General features: G+C 52.1%; 1 protein-coding gene across 4 annotated transcripts in view; it reads right to left on the bottom strand.

Moving 5' to 3' along the window:
• PTK2B (protein tyrosine kinase 2 beta) overlaps positions 1–23,700 on the bottom strand; it is a 103,627-nt gene that overhangs the window by 22,760 nt on the left and 57,167 nt on the right. For all 4 annotated transcript variants that reach the window (XM_054701072.1, XM_054701073.1, XM_037526497.2 and 1 more), the window contains exons 3-5: positions 6,258–6,436; positions 5,693–5,780; positions 4,741–4,820 (exon numbers count right to left, since the gene is read on the bottom strand). In XM_054701072.1, the coding sequence (XP_054557047.1) occupies positions 4,741–4,820; positions 5,693–5,780; positions 6,258–6,436 (347 nt within the window). The remainder of the gene's footprint in view (positions 1–4,740; positions 4,821–5,692; positions 5,781–6,257; positions 6,437–23,700) is intronic.

Here is a 23,700-nt window from a genome sequence, read left to right as displayed (position 1 = left end):
TTCCTTTACCTGCACACCCTCCACCTGCACGGCGAACCTCCAGGCCAGCCCGTTGAGAGCTCCTTACAGGCAGCGTGTGCCGCTGCTCCCGCTGGGTCGAACGAGCTGGGAAGTGTGCTTCCAGGAGCTGACCAAACTGACTTGCTGTGCGCTATACTTAAGTCTAATTTCTGCCAGGGGAGAGGGTTTTAGATCTTTCACAGTTAAATATGTACGAACAGCAGAACAGTAAGTCCCGACTTAATGTCATGGATAGTTTTTTTTTTGAAATTGCAACATCCAGTGAAGCACCATGTTAATATAATGAACCAATCCAGATTCTCCAATAATGAACATCAATTTGTTCAATGTCCCTGGAATTGTTTTTTCCTATCAATATTACAACGAAATGACACTGTGTTCTCTCTCATCTTGTGCCAAGTGAAGGTAGCACCGATCTGACTTGGAGGATGTGGAGGATTTATCCCCCTGGCGGGCCAGCCTCTTAGGGCCTGCAGCAACGTGGCCCTGGGGAGGTCCAGGCAGGGCAGGGCAGGGGGTGGGCACGAGGAGAGGAGGGCTCGGGGAGGGACAGACCCTGGTCCTGGCTCCCAGGAAGAGCCGTGGCCTCAGGAGCGCTTATCTGGATGCTTGATTGGCAAGCGCAGTGGTTTTCTATGAATGTATGCGGCACGCAGGTAACACTGTCGGCCGATTTCCTAAAGCTTCCAGAATAGTGTGCCAGGCCGAAGAAGGCAACCAGGAGAGTATGCCAAACTGAGGGGATGCATCACCCTCAGAGGAGTAGGGTCTGCTTCCCAGCCCAGATGGCAGAGGTCTCTCACGTCACTCCTGATAGTTAATGAATGAATGAACGAATGAATGAGTTTTCAGACGGGGCATGGATGAAAGAATTCTGGGGACTGGCATATCTGACTAAACCTAGTAACAAAAAAACAGTTCGCTAACTGGAAGGGTCAACACATTTTGAAATAAACAGCAAGAAATCAAAATAATGAAAGATAATAGCAATTTCAGGACGTGGCAGAAGGTGAGGAATGGGGAAATGTCTCAGCAGAAAAAGGAAGCTCAGCTAGCACCCCGATGTCTTGAAATCAATGTCTTATAAACTACCTCCCTAGTTGCTCTAGAAATGAGCTGTTGTGCAACTTTGACACACGTGCCCAGCCACTCCAGTGTGTATCTCCACCATCTGGAGCAGCTGAACACCACTGGGATGCCTGGGGCAGGGGAGAGGGTGTCCCTGATCTTCTGACCTGATCCCCATCTCAGCCACTCCCCAAGAGCACCAAACATCTGCACCCTGCCCCAAGGTTGGCACCTGCTGGCAGCGCCCTCCAGTGCCTGACTGCCTCTGCCCAGCCCACTGCCACCATGCCCTGCTAACACCAGGTGGCAGCAGTGTCCCTGGGCAGGCACAGGCCTGAGGCTGGTACCCAGGAAAGGGCAGCAGAAAGTAGACATCTGCGCAAAATCCAGTTGGTTGTGTTTGTCTCTTAACAAACCACAGAAATATTAACTCATGGCCAACACTAACAAAGTAACTAGGAGATAAAATGCCTTTAGGAGCGAGCAGAATGCTCTTCCTTTAACCCTTACTCGTTACCAGTTACCACCAAACTGACCCAGGCTTACACATTCACTCTGAGTCAGGGAGGAGCATGCGGGGCTCTGCTGGGGGTGGGCAACGGTCCTGCATGTCAGGTGAGGAGAGGAAGTTTGGCTCCTCAAACTGGGCAGGTGCTAATTTCCGGCATATGGGGAATGGATTTCACGTTTAAACACTGGGGGCATATGCAGATACAGAATATACTTGACTTTATAAAGCACCTCCAATAAACCCATAGTAACTTATTAGCTGTGACTGCAATCATGTGACATTAGGGCAAGGGCAAAATCATGAAGCCAGTAAAAACAGAGGTTGTCCGGGCCTGCAGCAGGGAAGGCTGAGCAGGCAGAGCACAGAGGATTTTTAGGACCGTTAAACTATCCGGCAGGAGACTACAATGGTGGGTCAAAGTCTCTAGACATTTGTTGAAACCTGTAGGAGGGGCGCCACCAAGGGTAACCCCAATGTAACCGGTGATAACGACGTGCCCGTGCAGGCCCAGCATGCTGTCTGGGGTGGGGGGGGTCTGTGCTGGTTTCAAGGGCAGGGGGCATATGGGAATCTCTGCTCCTTCCTCTCCATTTTGCTATAAATATGAAATGGCTCCAGAACGTAATCTACTAACAATAAATTACAATAATGATAAGGATGAAGAGAAACATTTTAATACAAATTATGATTCATGATTGGACACCTCTGGCCCTGTCACTGTTCTAAGGACTTTAAGTGCATTAACGAATGAACTCCTCACACCCCCCTGCGAGGCTGCCATCGGACAGTCCTTCCTACTCCACGGATGCGGGGACCGAGGTCCAGAGGTCGGTGACAGGCCCAGCACGGGCACGGCCAGGCAGCCGGCTTCAGCGCTTCGGGCTTCCTGACTGTTCCTTGATTGAATGAAGTGCCCTGAGGGTTCATCTTGCTCATCCAGGCTCCGTGCATGCACTCTACTTCTTTTGTAAGCCAGGCAAGAATATGTGTGTTTTGCTGAAACCATATGTCTGCAGGCAGGTGACACATCCACGCATTACTAACAGGACAGGGGACCTTTGCCCAGGATCTGGCCGTAGACTGAACTTTGGAACCTTTCAGGAAAAAAATAACCCCAGCCCTGGGAAACTCTGCCCTGTGGCCTGCTTTTCAGAGCTGCATCCGTCTCTCTTGGGGAGCACGGGCCGGAACACGACTTTAGGGTTGCCCACGACAGCGCAGAGCGTTGTATTCAATGCTAAAAATTATAGACCTGACAATCTTTTATTAAGCTGACAGAACAGGTGCTCTCCACACGCTCTCCCTCATCCCATGTAACCTGTACCCCAAAGGTCAGCCAGCAAGAGCTGCTAAGTGACGCTGCATTGACAGGAGGCTTGAATGATGGGGGTGTCACGTGGCTCTGGAGTCCGCCCCTGGGTGGGGGGTCCAGGCACACACTTCCACTTGTTTCATTGCAGAGGGAAGCGGAGACCGTGTGGGCCCTGACGCAGGTCGCGTCGAGTCAGGTCGCTGGAGCCGCGTGGCCCAGGCGGCAGGAAGGGCACGGGCAGCAGGGCCCACTGCCAATGATGGGCCACATGTCTAGGACGGGGGACCCCAACCCTGATTGCCTGGTGATGTCATAGCCATCATAAAGCTGCACTTGACGTCGCAGCAGCCTCATGCCTCACGGTGACGTCTGATGCAAGACGAAAGCCCCCCTCACAACGTGAGGTGACCCGCGACTGCATGAAGCAAACCCCGGCAGCAGAGCTCCCAGGGCCTCCTGCAGCGAGGGGGTCTGTCCTCCAGCTGCAGCCAGGGTGCAAGCCACTCCCAGGGCCCCGAGTTCCCGCGCTTGCTGAGACCTGGGGACCACATGGAGGACAGGAGGAGGCCCAGGTGCCTTGACCTCATCTTCTGTCACGAACACCAATGGTGTCAGAGGCTGAAGTCAAGGCGGGACCCTTCCCTTCCCGCCCCCCTCCTGGGGCACCCGTCGGCGCGCTCTCTGATGCCCAGGATGGGACCCGGAATTCCTCATGGCCCACTCTGCAGAAGCAGGACCAGCTTCTCTACGCCCGGAAGGCCGCCGGGAGGGTCGGGACGAGGAGAAGCCTCTAGCCCCAGGCTCCCCGGCTCCCTGGCCGCCTTCCGTCAGCTCTCAGGAGGATAACTGCATGCGTGTCTTCTGGGGGTTGGTCAGAAATGCATGTCCTGAGTCTCACCCAGATCTCTAGCCTGTCTTCCAGGGGAGGTTGGGTGGGGCAGGGAATCTCCAGTTTAAGAAGCTCCTGGCGATCACGACCCACAACCAGACTTTGGAAGCAGCATCTACGACAGAGGTGGGAGGGCGGATGCACGGCTGGATGGCGCTCCATGGCGAAACTGAATGGTGCTGCCTCGGTCAAGAAAGTGCTAGAACACCAGTTTAACCACAGCCTCCTCTGCCCAAATGGCAATGGCCCCGGGCGGTCAAGAACAAGGCTAAATGTCTTAGCCTCTCAGCCACAGTCCCCAAGCCAGTTCTGACTTTCCTCCCAAGCTCATCTCCCATTATTCTCCACCCTGTTCTTTGCCGTCCACGGGTCCCTGAGCCTGCAAAGTACACCCTCGCCCCAGCCGCACGGTCGACCAATGGAGCTTGCTCCCCTTCCCGGAGCAGCTCCATCCCTTCCCCCTGATGGCCTCAGTTTCTTCCATGTATGTCCGTGTGCCTGTACCATGATCAGTTGCAGACACACCTGTCACCTCTCAAACCTGTGTGTGGGCTCACTGATTCCATAGTGTTCATGAGCACCTACCACAAGCGGGGAGTCACCTGCACAGATGTAAACCCCCTCCTTCCAGTACCTGCAGTAGCTCGCCTGCTTCTCAGAGAAGCACTGGAGAATCATTCGATGATTCTCTCTCCAGTGGCAGAGAGAAGCAGGCAGCCTGGCAGCAAGGGCAGTGGCAGCAAAGGCAGGTGGGACACCAGCCAGGGATGGAGCTGGCACTGGGGGGCCTGGCCCTCTGTTGGCCACCACTTGTCCCCTTCACAACCCCACTCTTGCTTCCCACCCTGGAGAAAGTCCACAAGGCCCAGAGTCCAGCACAGGGGTGGGGTGGGAGTGGGAAGAGGGGCAGCCCCTCCCTGTGGCGGTCGCAGCCTGTACCTGAGCTCCAGGCAGCCCAGCTGCAGCGCCATGCCCTCGCTGACCTTGCTGGCGTAGCGTTGCATGTAGTCACTCCGGAGCTGGTAGGGAGACAGGCCAAGGGTCACCCTTGCACCCTCGCTTCCTGTTTTCCTGAGCGGAGGCCCCAGAGATAGTGGGTGCCTCCAACACCATCCTGCCACCCCGGCTGGCACACACACGCCCCGCTATGAACAAACACGCAGCAGGAGATAAAGAGCAGAAGGGGCAGGTTAGCCTGGGCTCCGCCTCTGCTAGAACCCTGGACAGCTGGGACCTGCCCCAGGGGCCCACATGCTCTCCCTGCTCCACGAGGGATCGCGCAGAGTCCCCTGGTCACTCCTCATCTTGAAGAAAAGGAAACTGAGGTTTGGGCAGGAGTCAGCAACTTCTCCAAAGCCTGCTGGTGCACTGTGACAGAGGTCATCCACCATCCAAGGAAAGTCGGACTTGGTCTCCAGCAAACCCAGAGGGGGCGAGAGGGGGACTGAGCCAGTGATGGCTGTGGGCATGAGCTGGGCGTTTGCTCGGTCTCGGGCCGGGACTCGGCCGTTTCACCCCGGGAGACACTCAGCGCAGCTCACAAAAGCCGTATATGAAGGTTTCTGAAATTGTGACGATTTAACGTCATATTGGTAGTTTGAAATAGGCCACGGTGGGAATATTCACACCGCGGGAAGTGGTGAGCGCTACAAGTCAGGATTTCTTCCTCAGTGAGCTGGTAGCAGCACATGGCAAAGACACCAATTGGTCCTCACGCTGCCCTATAAAGTGGGCATCATCATCACTGTCCCCACTGAGAGGAGCCGAAACAGCTTCCTGCAGCCCACCCAGGCCCGGGGTACCGGGCGAGTAAGTGGCAGAGCTGGGCCGGAGGCCAGGTGGGCCCAGCTCTCCTAGGAGAGCTCTGGACTGGGCAGGGCAAACCCTTTACCTGTTGGTAAAAATAGAGCAGTGTGGTCCGGTCTTCCTTCAGGCTCTCCAGGAAGTCCTCTGGCAAGTAGCGGATCTGAAGGTCATACCTGGGGCAGGAAATCCAGACACTCTGGTTGATCTGGGGGAGCTGGTTGTGCAAGGGGCTGCCCCCGGGGCTCCTGGCCACCCACTCAGGACCACGGAGAGCAGAGGGGCGTCCGACAGGCAGTGGTCAGCGCTGGCCCTGACTACCCATCCCTACTCCCGGTGGGAAATATTCCCTGCAGATTCCCAGGCCAGCCCGGGCTTGGCTCTCTGTCCTCCTGTACTTCTGTGCCTCCTTCTCCAAAACCAACAACATCCCACTTGGGGGTGCTCCTACATAGCTGTCCGGGGTGTGCTGAGCCCACAGTAAGCCTGGGAAATGACACACCCTGGATGTCGCAGGAGGGTGAAGCCTAACGTGCCGCTCAGCTTTTCTAGAAGATGATCTGGGTTGGGAAGTGCTCCAAGGAAGGACCTCCCAGGGCCTCCCTGCTCCGCACCAGTTCCCCCAATCTGAGACCCCAGGGCCCCTCGCCTACCTCCACTCTGCTTCCACGTGGAGGCACTCGTACTTGTCCTGCACCTCTCCCACCGTCATCTGCGGGTGCAGCCAGTGGGTCTCGTCCGACTTCATGTGCTTCAGCCTCAGCCCGTAGCACTCGGCCAGCTGGATGTTGGGCCCGATCCGCCCGCTCAGCAGGATGGAGGCGATGACCTCCTGGAGGAGAAGGGCGGGAGTCAGGGGTGCCTGCTGCCTGGCTCCCGCAGTTCTCACACAGCCCCCGGAGTGGGAGCCTCCAGGTGGGAGTCTCTCTATGTCTGATGCATCTCTGACTCCCCCAGAGCAAGGCCTGGTGCACGGCGGGCCTGGATGATGAATGAGCGCGGGCAAGTGTGCTGGAGGAGAGCAGACGCCGGCGGACACGCAGCCAGGCAGAGGACACGTGTCTTATGCTCCTGTGTTTCCTCCCAACCAAACCAACGGATCAGCACCGACTTGTGCTGTGGAAAAGGCGCCCTTTGCACGGTCCCCCATTCCACCAGCATTGTGAGGGGCTGCAGTTGGCCCTGCTAGGCTCTCTGTATCCAGCACTACCGTTCCACCCCTATTTTGCTGATGGGGCACTGGTGGAGGTCACACAGCTCGTGGTGTTAAGCTGGGGTTTTGTGCCCTGGACCAGTGGACTCTGGAACTTCTAGGCCAGGTTGCTTCACGAGATGGGGGCTGCATGGGACTCACACTCAGGGACTAAGTGGCACATTCCCTGTGCAAGAAGCATGCCCACAGGAAACAGATGGGAAATTAGGTGCCCTCCTGCTTCCTGGTGGACCAGAAGTTGACTGGCTCCACCACCTGATGCGTGGCTTCCTGCTCCAGAGCCAGAACTAGATTAAGAGGTGGTTGACTGGGCGCTGCCTGGACGCCCCTCTGGAGGCCGGCCTCCCTCTGACATGGCAGAGCATCTGGGTTGCTCAGGTTGCTTGTGTGCTCCCACTCATGCCAGCTCCTCACGGAGCTGAGAGGACCTTAGCACAAAGAAAAAAGCCCAAAGACACTGGCCAATCAGTAACTTGTTCCTTTGTCTATATGTTATGTACAGTATGTAAATGCTGTCATTTTCTTTGGGTAAATATGTTGGAGTGGAATTACAGGCTCAAAGGTGTATGTTTGACTTTGTAAGAAACTTTCATAGTTATTCCATTTTATCTCTACTGTGATATCGGAGACATCCATGAGGCCACGTCTTCATCAGCATTTGGTGTTATAAATCTTCTTAAAGTTAGCCATTTTAGAGAGGATATAGTAACTCATTGGGTTTTTAATTTGCATTTCCCCAATACTATTAATATTGAGCATGTTTTCATGTTACTGGGTACGTATACATCTTTCTTTGTGACGTATATGCTGGAATCCTTTGTCCTTGTGTGTGTATTTATTCCTGAGTTTGAGGAGAATTTCATGCATTTTAGATAAAAGTACGACATGTACATTTTGTGTTTTCTCTGGGTCTGTACCATAGGCCTATGATTAGTGTCTTTTGATAAAGTCTAGTTTATCAAAATTTCTCTCATGAATAGTGCTTTCTGCAGCCTGACTAAGAAATCTTTACCTGCCTCCAAGTCATGAAGATATTCTCTGGTTTTCTTTCTTAAGTTTGATAGTTTTAAATTTTGCATTTAGATTGGTGATTCATCTGGAGTTAATTTTTTTTTTTTGTATGGCGTGAGGCAGGAGTCTATTATTTGAAATCCTTTCTCTTCTCTCTCTCCCCTTTGAAATTCTCCGCAATTAAAAATATTTGAGAAAGCCAATAATCTGCTTTCTTTGCCTTTATGTGTACGGGTGGCATGGAACCTTAGAACAGGCAGTATGGAATCCCCCCTTTAACAGTTTGGGTCCCTGGGCACCCCTTGATTTCACTCAGTATTAGCCTTGTGTGTGTATCTCCCCTTGGGCACTAATCAAAACACAGCAGATGACCTGGTCATCAAGGCTAACATATCTAGTAGTAGAAGAAGTAAGCAGAGCACACCTCCCACCTTGATGTACCAAGAACATCACAGCATCCTTCTGTTACCGGGCCTCAACCCCAAAAGAGTGGGCCCTTTGCCTTCCAGGGAAAGAATTCACCAGAGAGCATGGGGCATATCTGGACCAGGCAAGGCTTTAGTCAAGACTCATGCTTGAGGGAGCCAGTTTGGGGAGAGACTATCACCTGGCTTCCCGAAGGGAGTGAGGGGGACATAGTTAAGGGGTAAGTCTAGGAGGCCGGGCGGAGGAGAGCAGCCCCGTGGCTTGTCCTGGGTTGGGCTTCGCCCAGGCACGCGCCCATGGCTTACGCTGCACTGTGCAAGTGGGCTCTCAGCGGTTCCCCTCCAGGCAATGGTGAGATAATCATTAGTCAGGATCTGACGAATTTTATCTCTCATGGCACCTCACGGTCAGTGTGGTGGCAAAATTGCTGGGACAGGCTCGCCGGCCCATGACTCAGTCCACCGGTTCAAACAGCACCAGCAGCTCGTCCGGCCTGCTCGCCACTTCACCCCGGCTGTGTCAGCTTCCCTCGCGTCCGGGCCTGGTCAGGCGCCTGGGTGAGTGTGAGTCGCGTGTGCGCGTTCAGACTGAGGAACTCATCCAGATGGGAGGAGACCAGAGCGGGATGACAGCGAGGGACCAGGGGCGCAGAGCCGACGCGCCGGGAACAGTTGGTGAAGTCTGACTGGAGCCCGTGGCTTGGATGGGGAGTTACAGAGGCAGGGACTGCCTGATTTAGAGGGCTGCGCGCGGCCCCGTAGGAGAGCGTCGTCGTGGGGGAAAATAAACACTGGAGTATTTTGGGTGATGAAGTGGGATTCTGCCACTTGCTTTCAAACAATCAAAAAAAAGAATAATGATAAAGGACATATCGTGTGTGTGTTTAGGGGGAGATACAGCCACTAAATATGGCAAATGACACGCTGGAACAAGTGGAGAATCCGGGTGGACGTGAGATGGTGACGGTACTGTTTCCACTTTTTAAAAAATTAAGCTTGAAATAATTTCTAAATAAAAAGAGAGGCTCAGGTGAGCGGGTTCCCCAGGCATATGCGAGGTAAACGGACCATATCATATGGACGAACAAGAGTGTCCTCAGGCCAGACCAGGCCCGTGGCTCTTCTGCTCAGTGTCAGAGGCGGGACTGCCCCCGCGTGTGTTCAGTGGCCAGGGCAGCTTGTGCAAAAAGTTGTCCAGTTTTCCTTCTAAGAAGCAGCCAATTTCTATTGGGGGCGGGGGCGGGGGCGGTGAGGTGAGTTCTAGGTCATAGGGGTGGAAATTCATCAAGAGACTTTTCATCCGAGAGGTTTTCATAGGAAGACAGACTTCCTCTTCAGGTAAGGAGGAACTTGGGGTTTCCTGAGCATGAAATGCACTGTTTGGAGGTTTCCTAGCGCTGGAGGGATACTGACCAGAGCAGCATTCTCCATGAAGGGGTTACCTGAAGCTGGTGGGGAGCAAGGTGCAAGGAAGGGAGCTTTCCCAAATGGTTCCTCCACCCACCTGCGCCTGCTGCTGACTGGCGGCATGCCAGTTTAGAATGAAGAATTGGGCAGGGCTTGGTCCTGCTTCTCAGGGGGCACCTCTGAACCCTTGGAATTTCCAAAGTGGTGGGTGTGCCTCTGTCTTTTCAGGTGGACCCCTTGGGCCGCAGTATGCTAAGGAGATGACTCTAGTGGCCCTCGATAGTCTCAGGGCGGGGGCGGGCTTTTCTGGAGAGACCATCCAGGCGCAGAGGTCTGTAGCCTGGAGCCTCCAGGGAGGGAGAGGACTGCAGAGCAAGTCCATTGACCGTGCCTTTGGGTGCACAATCGTTTTAGGTTTCTTGCTTGAGCTTATTAAACATATTTCATACTAGTGCCTGGGGTTTTTAAAACATGACAAGAGATGACAAGAGTCCTCGCCGCCTTCCAATCAGAATTGCCTGAAGTCACAGGCTTTCCTGGGGCCAACCTTAGTCCAGGGACTGGTCACTTCAGGCGCACACAGGCCATCCTTTCATGCCCGTCCGGGGCGTCCCAGCTCCGGAGCTCCCCCAGGCATGGCCACACCGTGGCTAACCTGCCCAGGGGAAGCCCTAGCTGAGCCTCAACTCACGCCCTGCAGGCAAACCTCCACCCAGGTCTGCTTCCCAGGAGCCCCACCCGAGGCCCTGGCCTTGGACATACTTTCACTCACTCTCCTACTCTTCCTGCTCCCCCCCCAAAAAAACCCCAAAATGTTCCTCTTCTTAAGATGATTGAATTTAAAATGTTAATAAATTAGAGCCCAAGTTCCAAAAAGTCTCACAAATTCTATTTTTAAAGGTGTCACTTTGAGACTGAGGACACATTTGGAAGGTGACTTTTGTGGAAAACTCTCTCTGGCTCCTCATCTTCTGTGTGGTAGGATGTGGCCCTGATTTTTCAGCATGAGGCACAAAAGGCCCTAGGAGTGTTGCCCCGCCGGTTCCTCCCAGCCTCACCTCCTCCCTCATCACCATGAGCTCCGAGCTCCAGGCTCCTAGAGCTCCAGTCTCTTCCACAAGCACAGCACCTCCTCCTGCGGGAGGACCAGGGTCCCTCCTCCCTCCTGCCCACTCGTCCAGGAGAGCTGCCACTTTCCACAGCCAGGCCCTCTGGGAAGCCCTTCTTGTCTCGCCTTGACGATTTGTTCCCTTCCCCAAAGAACTTTGAGTTATGGTCATGGGTTGAATTGTGTCCCTCCAAAAAAGATGTGTTGAAGAACCACCAGTACCTTAGAAGGCGACCTTGCTTGGAAGTAGGGTCTTTACAGATTAATCAAGTTAAAATCAGGCCATCTGGCTGCGCCCTCATTCAGTGCGACTGGCGTTATTGTAAAAAGGGGGGTGTATGAACGTGGCGGAAGCCAAGGCCACAGGCACCCGCCACCTGTGCGGGTGCAGGAATGTCGTGTCTATAGGTCATGGAACACCAACAAGAGCAGAAGGGGGAAGCGTGAATCCGCCAACACCTTGACCTTGGACATTTAGCTTCCAGAAATGTGAGACAATGGATTTCTGCTATTTTGAGCCATCTCCTTGGTGGTGGAACTGTGCAGTGGCAGCCCTGGGGAGCTAATGCAGACCTTCTGAACTCAGACCAAGCTGAACTCAATTGTCCATGTCGGTCTTTCTAACTTTTGCCAACAAGGTCAGAGGCCAAAACTTACGGTCACTGTATCCCCGGTTACAGGCTCACAGCCTGGCGCACAGTGAGCCCTCAAATGCTGGGAGGATGAATGAATGAATAAATGAATAGGAGCCAGCTCTCTGGATAACAAGTCTGGGGTTTTGAAGGATGTGATCTATGGTCAAAAATGTCCAAGAGATCAGGAATGTGGTGACAGATGAGACCGCTGGCTGCGGAGAACAAGGGATCTGGTCAGAGCTGTGTGGTCTTGACCAGGTCACCTAAGCTCCATTTCCTCCTCTGTAACAAGGGGGGAGGGGCTGCCCCTGCCTTTATGGGATTTTTGGTGGGATCAGCTAACATGCGGTGTAAATAAGAAGAGCAGCTGTCAGATTACAAGTACGTGCTGCTGTCTAGCCTCTCTCATCTTTTAAGGGGGTTTCATGTCCAACTTTTGGACGTCTGTACTTTGAACTTGGTCATGGGGAGGGTGAATTCCAGAGGCTCTGATCCAGTTGGATCTCATTTACACTAGGAAAAGGAGAATGGATCTTGAAATGACAAAGAAGAAGGAAAAAAACAGAAGTCTTTGTGGGCAGAATTCCAGGGATTTTTGAAGATGCAAGTAACGATATTTCCGGACAGCAGCTGACCCAATTGGATATTAACACATGGCTATGAGATATTTGAGAAATTTTGCTCTCCATCTTGAAAGTAATCCCCCAATATGTTTTCCCTTCCCCCCAAAAGGTCTTTACAGTGAAGATTTTAAATGACTTTCAAGTCTTTGTAGGTGAGAGGCTGTCATTTTTGGAATATGACCCGGTCCTGAAAGTGGCTTCAAGGTAGAAGCAAGCTGGCAGGCTTTTTGTGGGTGACAGATCATTAAAGAGCTTAGCACACGGGTTGGTACAGAGCGAACACTCAATACATGGGGCCATTATCATGACGGCGGGAGACGATGAAGAAGGGATAAATATGGCGAAGGGGGATGGAGTCACTCTCTGTGAGTTGGAATCATTAGCTCAAGACGTCTATAACTGAGACATGAATTTGAAAGCCTCAGTGGAGTCTGAGGGGCCCTGGGCCAGAGACTCCTCAGAGTCTCCCTGCCTGGATGGGACTGTGCATTGGGATTTCCACCCCGTAAAGTAATTAGCTAAGTAGTGGCTAAGGGACCTTCCGACAGGAACCTTGAGTTCTCCACTGAAGAAGAACAGGTGATTGAAGAAAGCAGTTCTGGAAAAGGAACCTGATCCAGTTTGCAAGCTGAAGCCCCCAGGAGAAGCAGCAAGTGGGCAAAGTGTGATAACAAGCCTCTAGGAAGTGACCTGGGAAGAAATAATGCAGAGAAAAATGGCTTCCTTCTGCATGGAGCAAGAGAGCCAGGAAGGGTTTGCCAAAGTCCTTACAGCAGGTCCTTCCTTCTCCCTCTGCTACATGTGCAGACAGGAAGTAAGGCTCTGAGCTGTGCAAAAAAAGGCTGAAAAGGCAACAAGAGCCTTTCCGTGGCTTGAACAGAACATGAGAGGTGTCTCTGAAAAATAAGAACATTCTGTTAAAAGGAAGATTGTTCTGTCAGATGTTCCAGGCAAGGCTCTTGATGCCAAGTGGAGATTTTTGAGGAATGAAAAACCTTAGATCAGTTCAGAAAGTGCCAGATGGACTTCATGTACTTCTTCTAAAAGGTTTCCTGGCTGAAATTCCTCCAAAGTGATGACTTCACAATTCGCTCATGTGGTGCAGTGTCCACCTCACAGAGGTGGGTGGTGTGGGTTGCACCGTGTGAAGTTCTATTTCTCACACAGGGAATGGTTCTTGGCTGTTCATTACACTGTCCTGCTCTGTAAAGACATCAGTGCATCCCAACGGGCACCACTGGCACTGGGGGCCAGAGGGGTCTGTGGAGGCACCATTTAATCCAATTTAACACAGTCCACAGACCACCTTGGCTGTGCCTGGCCATCCTGACAACGATGACAATGCAACAACCAAACAAGGAGAATTCAATACCTTTCTGAAGACCCCCCCTCCTGGACATGTGGAACAGCTCCCAGAGAGAAGATCTGACTCATATTTTGGGTACCTATTTTCTTCTGTATTGACCAAAAATTACATAAGGAAGCCTTTCAGTGACTCCCTACCCACATGTTCTACAACGACACACGGCACCGTTCTGGCTACAGTGGATACAGCAGCGAATAAGACCAAGCATCTGCCCTGGGGGCTCCCATCCGGTGTAAAGACAGATGCCAAACGAACAGAGATGGTTCATCAGCCACCTGAAAAGTGGTCCTGTCTTTGACTCAGTTCTATGCCTGGAACATAGAACACAAATGTGGACCAAATGTTTGTGTTCCCCACCCCCAACACCACGCATGTTTTGTAGTCCAATCCCCAAGGTGATGTTTGGAGGGGGAATCTTTGGGAAATGATTTGGTCCTCCAAGGGGTGGAGCCCCCTTGATGGGATCAGTGCCTTTATGAGAACAGACTTAGAGAGACGAGCTTGTTCCTCTTGTGGGGACACAGCATGATGGTGGCTGTCTGAGGCCAGGAAAAGTCTCCTCACCAAACCCGACCGGGCTAGTACCTGATCTCTTCTCAAACCTCCAGCCTCCAGAACTACAAGTGTCTGCTGTGTAGGCCTCCCAGTCTCTAGTATTTTGTCACGGAAGCCCAAGGCTTACTCAAGAAACAACTCTAAATGCAGAAAAGCCCTGCGTACTCAGAAACTTGCTGTTGCTGTATTTAAAATAGCAAAATCTCCACAACAAGCAGCCTTTGCAAAGAGCTTGAAAAGGGCTGTGAAAATTACTGGAGGACCACACCACATTTATATGCCAGCTTTTAAAATGCTATAAAGACCTTGTAATAACTTTCAAGAAATGATTCTGTTAATAACAAATGGGAGACACAGGACCTAAAATCATATGTCATATGATAATGAGAGATAGAGAAACAAATACAGAATGAAATAAACCAAAACATTAACAGTGTTGTCTTGGGAGAGTGCAATTATACAGATTTTTTTTTTCATTCTGATGTTCCCATGCCTTAGACTTTGGTATAAAATGTAGTTAGAAGAATGACGACAGGAGTCACAAACTGTTTCATTCTGACTCACTCTGTGGCATTAGGCAAATTAACTTCTGCCTTGGTTTCCTCACTTACAAATGTAAAATTTTCATATCTTACTGGATTCTTGTGAAGATTAAATGAGCTAATCTAAGTAACAATTGAAGCACAGTGCCTTACAGACTCTTGTTACATACAGTATTATTATCATTGAAAAAATATGCATTTATATAGTTGGGTTCATTTTGCTCATATTTTGTTGAGGATTTTTGCCTCGATGTTTATGAAAGATATTGGTCTTTAGTGTTTTCTTCAGGTGTCTTCCATTTATTTGTGGTATAAATTCTCTTTTAAAATAAATATTTGAGTTTAGCTATTTTAATAGTCTTCATTTAGCAGGTTAGGTATAAAAAATTCATAGTTAAATGATGAGAGCAAAATGTATCTCCCAACTTGGGACAGATGCCATAGCTCATCCTACGTGCTTGGCTCATGTGCAAAGGATATTTTGCTACCAAATGGAGAATTCATACTCTACTTATAGGCCTAGCTTTTAAGAGATGAATAAACTTCTGTGAAATACAAAACTCTAGTGTGAAAATGCTGAATTGACAGTAAATGTCATAGGGGCAAAGGAGAAAACAAAAAAGGAATGGTCAAAATTCACTCAGGTTTTGAGTCAAGCTGAGCGAACCTTCTACATCCTAGACGCACACACGTGAAAGCAGTCCTCATGAGTCCTCATGAGGGGATCACAAAAATAAAATCTACAACTCTACAGACAAATGTCCAAATGTTTACTAAGCTCATAAAACAAGGACTGGGATTTTACAGCCTTCAGTATTTTTAGAGATCACTCGACTCCTTTTTCAGTGAAAACAGGGAGACCCAAGAAGGTCAATTGAGTTGTCCAAGGATATACAGAGATTTCATTTTAAATCAGTTGAAATTCCTTCAACTCTCTTAACCTTTATCACTTATGAAAGCCAAACGTTCTTCCAGTCAGCTTCCTACTTTGCCTTTACATCAAGTGATCCAGGAGATTACTGGCCTCCTGAGAGCTCTGGGGCATCAGTTCTTTCATTTTCATTTGCTCATTCATTCATTCTAGAAACATCTATGGAGTGCCACTCGGTGTTAGGCTCTCTGTATGCGCTGGGCATACAGTGATGAACCAGACATGGTTCTATTCCCAGGGCCACCTCCGTCAGAGACTGACAAGTGGCAGTTACTATCACCTGTCCAGTCCAAGGGTGTGGCACCCTATGGCACCACCTCCAGCACCTGCTGCACACCTGTGGACTCCCCCCTCTCCTGCACACACAGCCTTCTCCACCCGCCCTTTCATAGACCCTTTCAGATTCTGAGTATCTTGTGAATTCTCAGGCCCTGGAACAAGGTCCTTATACCCTGGACTTCCCTGCCATCCTGGTGGTAGCTGACAATCCTTCCCAGGGACTGTGAGTCAGGTGGGCATCCTGCAGGCAGAGGTGGGCCCTTTGAGGCAGTGGTTCTTCCCACTACCCCTGAGTTTCTGATTCAGTGAATTTGGGGTGGGACTTGGAAACTTGGTAGTTTAAAAATTTCCTGGATCATCTGAAAGCAACCATAGCTAATAATAACGAGGTGAGTGTGGCTGTGTTCCAAAATCAGGTGGCCAGCCATATTTGATCTGCTGGTCATGGCTCGCTGACCCTGATCGTAGACCAAGGTAAGGACTTTGGCTTTTATTTGAAGTGAGGCAGGCAACCACTGGAGAGCTGGGAGCAGAGTGCTCTGACTAAACTAACCTTCAATACACTCCTTCAGCTGACCACGGATCTGGGTGTCCACCATGACTGCCACCTGTGTGCCACACCACAGGGGAACAAGGCCAGAAGCAGTAGGAGGCGAAAGTGTTATTCCGCGTAAGAGGTGCTAATGGCCTGGACCAGGGTAGAGGCTGTGGAGATGGCACCAAGGGAGTGGTTAGAATCTGGGTATGTTTTAGTGGCTGGACTGACGGGACCTCCTGATGGCTGAGTACCAACTGTGAGAGAAAGCAAGAATTCAAAGATGGTCCCCGGGTCTAGAGTGTGAGGCCGCGACTGAAGGAGTAGGGTTTCCAGAGAGGATGGCGACTTTCATTCTCCATGTGTTGCTCAGACACTCACTGGAGATGGTGAGCAGGTGGCTGGAGGTGTGAGCCGGGGCTGCACAGGAGATAGGAGCCAGCGCCACAAATCCCAGCATCAGGCTGACGTTCACACTGCACGACGGGAGGCCCGTGTCCAGTTTTCCAAGCCCTCCCCTATTTGCCATCGACTTTTCTTTGTGCTTTGACTTGAGAGTCTTTCCTAGACATCACCCATGCTCCCGCCGACCTGACCTGCTCCCTGTGCAGCAGCTTCTCAGCCTTGTCTTGTCCTTGCTGTATCCTCCTGTGGGAGAGCTCCTGCCCTCCTTGGAGCTGCTTGTCAGACCTCCTCACCCTCAGGGTCCCTCTCCACTCGAAGGCCATGGGAGTGACCAGGGGCCAGCCTGAGAACCCTACCAACCGTCATTTCCTGACACCTGCTCTTGCTTCAGTGTGTATGCGTGTGTGTGCGTGTGTGTGTGTGTGTGCTTCCCTTGTGTGCAGTACACACAGTCTGTGCATGCCTGGCTGGGTACCAGAGACAGACACTCTAATCCTAACTGATGGAGTGGGGTGAATGGTGGCCCCCCAAAATATGTCCAGGCCCTAAGTGCGCCCCTCCCCGACCCTGCTAATGAAACCTCATTTGGAGAAAGGGTCCATGCAGGTGTAATTAAAGATCTCAAGATGAGATCACACTGGACTGTCTGGGTGACCCCTAAATACAAGGACAAGTGTCCTTGGGAAGCACACACGGAGGAGAGGCCGAGGGGAAGGGGTGTGAAGACAGCAGAGATTGCATAACCGGGGCTCAAGGTTCGCTCACTCTCAAACTCCAGAGCACAAGAGGAAAAAACAACTTATCTAACTTTGTCTTTGAGGTATTCACAGATGCAGTTTATTTGCAGATAGCCCAAACTTTAAGCAAAAACAAGTAAACACACAGGAGAGGAACCATCCAGAGCTGAGAGACAGACTCCAGTTATCTGAAGAAAAGCCTCTTCGCACGTCATATAGGAACTGCCCTGGCACCCGCCAATGAACTCAGCCACGTCCACATTTCTTTGCCTTTGGCCCCTCGCTCCTCAGCCAACGAAATTCCATTCCTTTGTTCTCATCCTGGCACCCCAAACCTACATGACCTCACCCTCTTCTTAATTGGGGAGACAGATTTGAGTCTATATCCTGTGTCCTTACTGATCAATTTGCAACAAAGCTTCTTTTTTCAAAACCCCAATGTCTAGGAATTAGTGTGATGCACATTGGGCAGGAGGCCTGTTGCTCTGTAACAACTGGAGCGGTACAGCTAGGAGCCAAGGAAAGCTGGAGCTGCTAGAAGCTGGGAGAGACACAGGAGGCGTCTTCCCAGAGCCTCCGGGGTGGTGGGAGAGCTCAGCCCTGCCAACTCTTTGACATGGGACTTCCAGGCTCCAGAAGAAGCTGTGTGCGAGTGGACACACCCCTGCTGTTGTAAGCCACCAGGTTTGCAGCTATTCGTGGCCGCAGCCCTAGGGAGCAAATACAAATCCTGTGCTCTCAACACACCTCAGGGATCATTTTAGAAAAGTGATTGAAGAACAAAATCATGCAAGTGAACATACCTTCTCATGCTGAAAGCACTCATTTTGATGTGATAAAAGCCTCCATCTAACAAGGACATTCAGTAATGCAACTGTCAGATTAAAAATAGAAATGTAAGCGCAGGCACTGATGCTAACTTGCCCCCGGCAGGGACGTGTGTGCACACAGGGGCACAGGAGGAGGCCTGCAGCCCCACGCCTCTGCAGGTGTCTGTGGGGGGTGGGCCGGCCTGGTGAGCACACAGGAAGCGGGGCGCTCATGAATGCACCTTCTTTTATTCACCATGAGACAATGTGTGGTGTTGGTTTGTGGCTTCCTGGCTAAGCCCTTTCTTCTCAGGTTTTCCGGAACTATTTTTGTGTATAGGGGCTGGCCTTGTGTGGCTTCCTCTGTTCTCTTCATATAACCTTTCTTTTAGAGACTGCAACTTTCCGGGACAGGTAACCAGGCTTCCCCTGCCCGATTCACCTAAGCCCTGTGGCCTTTCCCCAAGAGACCAGGTGAAGGAAGGCAGCAAAGAATGTCCTGGAAACTAATAACTGGAATCAGTGAACTGTGGGCCTGAGGCGGCTCCTCTGATCTCACAAAACTGCCAGCCTGTGTCTGAGTCAGCTCAGCCTATCCTGACGGAAGCACACACGGAGGCCTGGACAGCAGGGACTTACTTCTCGCAGCTCTGAGGCTGGCAGTCCTGGAGCAGGGTGCTGGTGGGGCTAGTCTCATGAGAGCCTGCTCCCTGCTTTGCCGATGGCATCTTCTCCCTGCGTCCTCATGTGGCAGAGAGAACAAGCTTCTACCAACCTTCTAGTAAGAGCAGGAACCCCATCGTGGGGCCCAGCCCTAAGACCTCATCTGAACCTAACCCCCTTCCAAATGTGCTGGTAATCCCGCCTGCAAACACCATCACCCTGGGAGGTGAGGCGCCAACAAATGAGTTTTGGGGGTGGCAGAAAAGCCCCCCGTCTGTAACATCATGTGTCTGGTTAAGTGGTAGCTCTAAACTGGAAACTGAGATGGGCGGCTTTGAGTTAGGGCAGGGACGATGGGTGGCCAAGGGAGGCTTGGGGACCACAGATGGGGCCAGCTTTTCCCCACCAGGCCGCACTGTGTGAGGTGGGGTGGTCCTGTGATGGACAGAGGCGGGCGGAGGTGGGCATGCGTAGCGTGGGGCAGCTGGAGAGGATAACACCCCCAGGCAGGAAGGCGGCTTGCCGGGCTGACAAAGAACAGGGGCCTGTGTTTATTTATCCTCTGGGGAGCGATGCCCCTGAGATGCCGGGAGCCCTGCCTGCAGTCACCCTGGCCAGCGTCCACTAGGGCTGGCTGAGACAAAGCAGGACATATGTCCAGCTCCCCCAGGAGAGGGCGGGAGGAGAGAAGGAGAAAGTGGGTGGAGAGAGGAGAGACGCCCCGTGTGGGCACGGCTGGGTGGTGCTCTGCCAGTTGTTTTCCAAAGTGTTATCTTAGCCCCTTTTCCAGACAAGCAAATTAGCATGTTAGAGGAAACTGTAATGACAGAAGCCTCTGCTTGCTGCGGAGTCAGAGCTCCTAAACAAACACATTGCCTGTGAGTATCAAACAACAGGGAACTGGAAAATCAAGGAGAGCAAAATGCATCTCATTCGGCACGTTGCTGGGCGCCCCTCAACACCTGCCTGATTTCTGGTGGGTCCGGGGCCCAGGCCGGGGCTTTCACGCGGGGACAGCATCGTAGACAGACGTGGAGAAGCAAAAGGAAGACATGAAAGCAGCAAGTGCACAAGGCGGTTCTGCATTTTTGGAACCGTGCCACCGCGTGGACCCCGCCGGGGTCCTTCTCAGTCGCATCCACTGAGCAGACGCAGCTAAGTGGGGGGAGGGTCTGAATTTCGGGAGTGTCCCATGGAAGGACAAGTGCCTGGCATGCTTGCAGGGGCTGGCAGCAGTTCGAGCATGGGGAGGCAGGCGAAAGAAGATACAGAGCTGAAGTAGAAAATTCCATCCAAGGACAAAGCCAAGCCTGGAAAGGGAGGGCTGGCAGGGGTCAGGAAGAGCAGGTGGGAGGGGCCCCCCAGGAGAGTCTCAGGCTGGGAAGTGGGCCTGGACACAGCGTCCTCAGACAATGTCCCGAACAGCAAAGCCATTTCTCCGTCAGTCGAGCCTTCTGGAACCTGCTTGCACGGGATCTCTCCTGTCGAGCACTGGCCTCCATCTGCAGAAGGTCACTCACGAGTGTGAGTCAATGTCAGGCTCACACATGGCCTGAAAGGCCCCCAAAAGCAAGGAGTACACTGGTGTTGTTGGGGCATGGTGATCCCCCAGGCCATAAGCAACATGGCGCCAGGTACGTGAGGGCATCCAGCAGGTATTTGTGGAATGGATGACGGAACTAGTCAGGATTCTCTCACTAGCGCGCTCACCCACGTCATGCTTCAGCCACCATCTAGAGGCAGACCTCCCTCACATGTCTTTCTCCAGCCCGGTTCTTTCCTCCAGAATCTTGTAACCAACAGTCTAGTCAATCTTCTCCTGGGAAAATGTTTAAGCAGCTCAGTCTCACGGGACAGGTGCCAAGGCTGAACTTGCGAAGGCCCCACGCCCCAACCCGTTTCTCCACCACTGTGGGGAGCGGGACCCTGTCCACCTGCTCCAGGGCTGTGCTCGGGAAAACCTCTCTTCCTATTCCAGCATCTCCCGTCCCTCACCAGAGTCTATTTTCATCCCCAGCATTCTCTGGTTACAATCACTTCTCCCGCAGACCATGGTGGTTAAGATCACAGGCCCAGGAGGCAGGTTGACTGGGTCAGCCTCCGCCACTTGTTAGTTTTTGCCTAATTCCTCTGAAAGACCTCAGAGTCTTCAACATAAAATAGAGATAATAAAAGGTAATAGGGGCGTTTTTGAGAATTCAGCAATATAATACATACGACGTGCTTTCAAAAGCGCTGGCTACTGTCATTGCCACTACGCCATCATCACTGTCACCATCGGCTTCGTCACCGACATTGTTGTCACCATCACCACCGCCCTCGTGGCCACCAGCATCATTACCGTCACCATCCCCACCCCCATCAGCGCCACCAGCATCATTGTCACCACCATCGTCACCATCATCATTGTCACCATCATCTTCATCTCCATTATTATTGTCATCATCACCGCTGCCCTCACGGCCACCGTCGCCATCATTGTAATCACCGTTGGCCTCATCACAATCCTACTTCAAGCTCCCATGCGCCCTCATCTGCATCACTGCCATAGTCACGAACATCTTCCACGTCCTCTCTTGCCTTCCTCCTGTTTTCCACCATGTCACTCAAGGGAGCTTTTAAAAACACAATCTCGGGCCTCCCTGGTTGCGCAGCGGTTGAGTGCTGGGTTGCGAAGCTGCCCACAGCCTCTGCAGCGCTGGTTCGATCCCTGGCCGCCGGGGCGAGAGTCCCACATGGCGCGCAGACCTCTCCTGCCGCCCGCTGCTCCCCTCAGCAGTGTCCTTCGGTCCTTCTGCCTGCTCTGCTCCCCGTTCTGGCTCTGGTGAATTCTCTCACCCTCCCGCGCTTCTGACTGTACCCAGTGCTTGTAAAGATAAATGAATAAATCTTTGGGAAAAAAAAAAAAACCCACAATGGCATTCCACTACTCATGTTTAGAATATAGTAGTGGCTTCCCGTAGGGGACGGCCGACAGCCTCGGGCATCCTTTAGCTTCAAAGAGCACGCGCCTGCCCGCTTCAGGCCCCGCGCACATGTTCTTCTCTCCGCCCGTGACAAGGCCCCGCGTGCCTTCTCGTCTGTCCTTCCCTTTAGGGTCGAAATCTCTCCGAAATGCTGGTCATACTCACTGCCTCCAGCCCACGGCACGCGGCCCACCCCTCCCTCACGTCTTCTGAAACTGCCCGCAGATCACATGGCACCTGTGGTCGAGGCCAATGTACCTATTTTCAGCCCATCCGACTTGGCCTTTCTGACTGTCTGACACTGTTAACCACCCTTTCCTCAAAGTTTCCTCGCCTCTGACTCCTCTGCCTCTTCTCTGGCTTCCTTCATCTTTCCTAGATGACTCTTCTCTTCCTTTTATTCACCCGGTTTTGCTCTCAGCCCCTTGGAAGCGGATCTCCGAGTCAGAGCTCCTATTTTCCTGCCTTACTGCCCGGAGCTATTCCGACCTGTCTGCACGGCGTTCACTGCATAACGACTCCCCACTTGTCTCTTGGTCCTCTCTCCCTCTTGCTCCTCCATGGGCGCGTTTCGTAAGCAATTGCAGAGCACGCGGGTAGCTGGAGTCCCAGAGCACGTCCTGCCCCCCGTGTGTCATGAATGGCGCCCACACCCATTCAGGGGCCCGCGCTCGAGCCTGAGTCATCCTTGGCCCCTTCCTCGCCCTCCCTCCCCCATCTAGTTAATCATCAGATTCTGCTGACTCTGCCCCCTGAGATGCGCTCGGCTGTGCTGACGCGTCTTTGCTCCCCACACCTGGTCCCGGGCCAGACCTGATGCCGTCTTCCCTCCCACGCCGTGGCTCAGCTTCCTAACGCAGCCCCTTCGACCACCGGCTTACTCCTTTCTCCAGTCCTGTTTGCAATGTCAGGGTCTGGGGAAAACAGCTCCTCACGTGATTTCCAGAGAACTGGTGATCCGACTTTAACAAAAAGCGGTTCTTAAGCAAGTCAGAAGTGGCTCACTGTGGCCTCTGAGTCCCTTTCTTCGGGAGCTGCCACGCCTAGCAGCATAGTTAGGGTTCCGAGAAGTCCTGCTGCCGAGGTCTCTGCTTATACTGTTAACCACTTCCCAGACATCTTTGACCATAAAACCCCTTCTCGAGGACAGACTCCCTAGCAGCTTGCAGAACACCATGACCGCCTCTTTTCTCTATTTGAAAATACGACAGATACGTGGACACACACCCACGGAACACAATATGAGCTGGATCTATGGACCCTTAGAAACCCTCGGAGATCGGATGATAGCCTAACACCCTCTGCAATCAATAGCTCCTGTGATGGAGCTCTAAGGATATTCTGGGCGCTCCTCATCTGTTCTAATTCTTCAAACAAAGCCACAGGTGGGCGTGGGCCTCTCGAGGAGTCTAAGCCAGGCCACCTAAGGGTGGGTCTAAGGTCGTATAACCCATAGGGTGGAGCAGTCTTTGCCTTATAGGCATCTTTAAAGTTGCAGCTATTTGCAGTGAGCAGGTGGCTGTTTGCCTGCGGGAGAGACTGGAAACCATCAACTTTCTTTTCTGCTCTGACTTGAGATTCCTTTCTAAATAGACCCGCGCTCCAGCCAAACTCATCTCACTGTCCAGCGGCTTCTCAGCCTTTGTCCCTGCTGTGACCTCCCCCAGGAAAGATCCTGCCTGCCTAGGGGGGGGCCTTCACATCTACTCCCCCTTCGGGGTCCCTCTTCATTCTAAGGCCAAGGGCTACTTCCTCATCTGGACCAACCTCTGTTTTTTTTTTTTTTTTTGCTCAAAAAGGTAGAGAGATTCCCCTGAACTTGCAATCAGGTTAACTTCTTCTTTTTTTTTTTTTTTTTTTAAGATTTATTTATTTATTTATATGAG

Source organism: Talpa occidentalis, unplaced genomic scaffold (assembly GCF_014898055.3).
Source record: "Talpa occidentalis isolate TD23 unplaced genomic scaffold, MPIMG_talOcc4v2.1 talOcc4.4, whole genome shotgun sequence".
In the NCBI taxonomy this organism is placed as follows: Eukaryota; Metazoa; Chordata; class Mammalia; order Eulipotyphla; family Talpidae; genus Talpa; species Talpa occidentalis.
The sequence above is the reverse complement of the archived record's forward strand: the minus strand, read 5'-3'. Positions and strand labels throughout refer to the sequence as shown.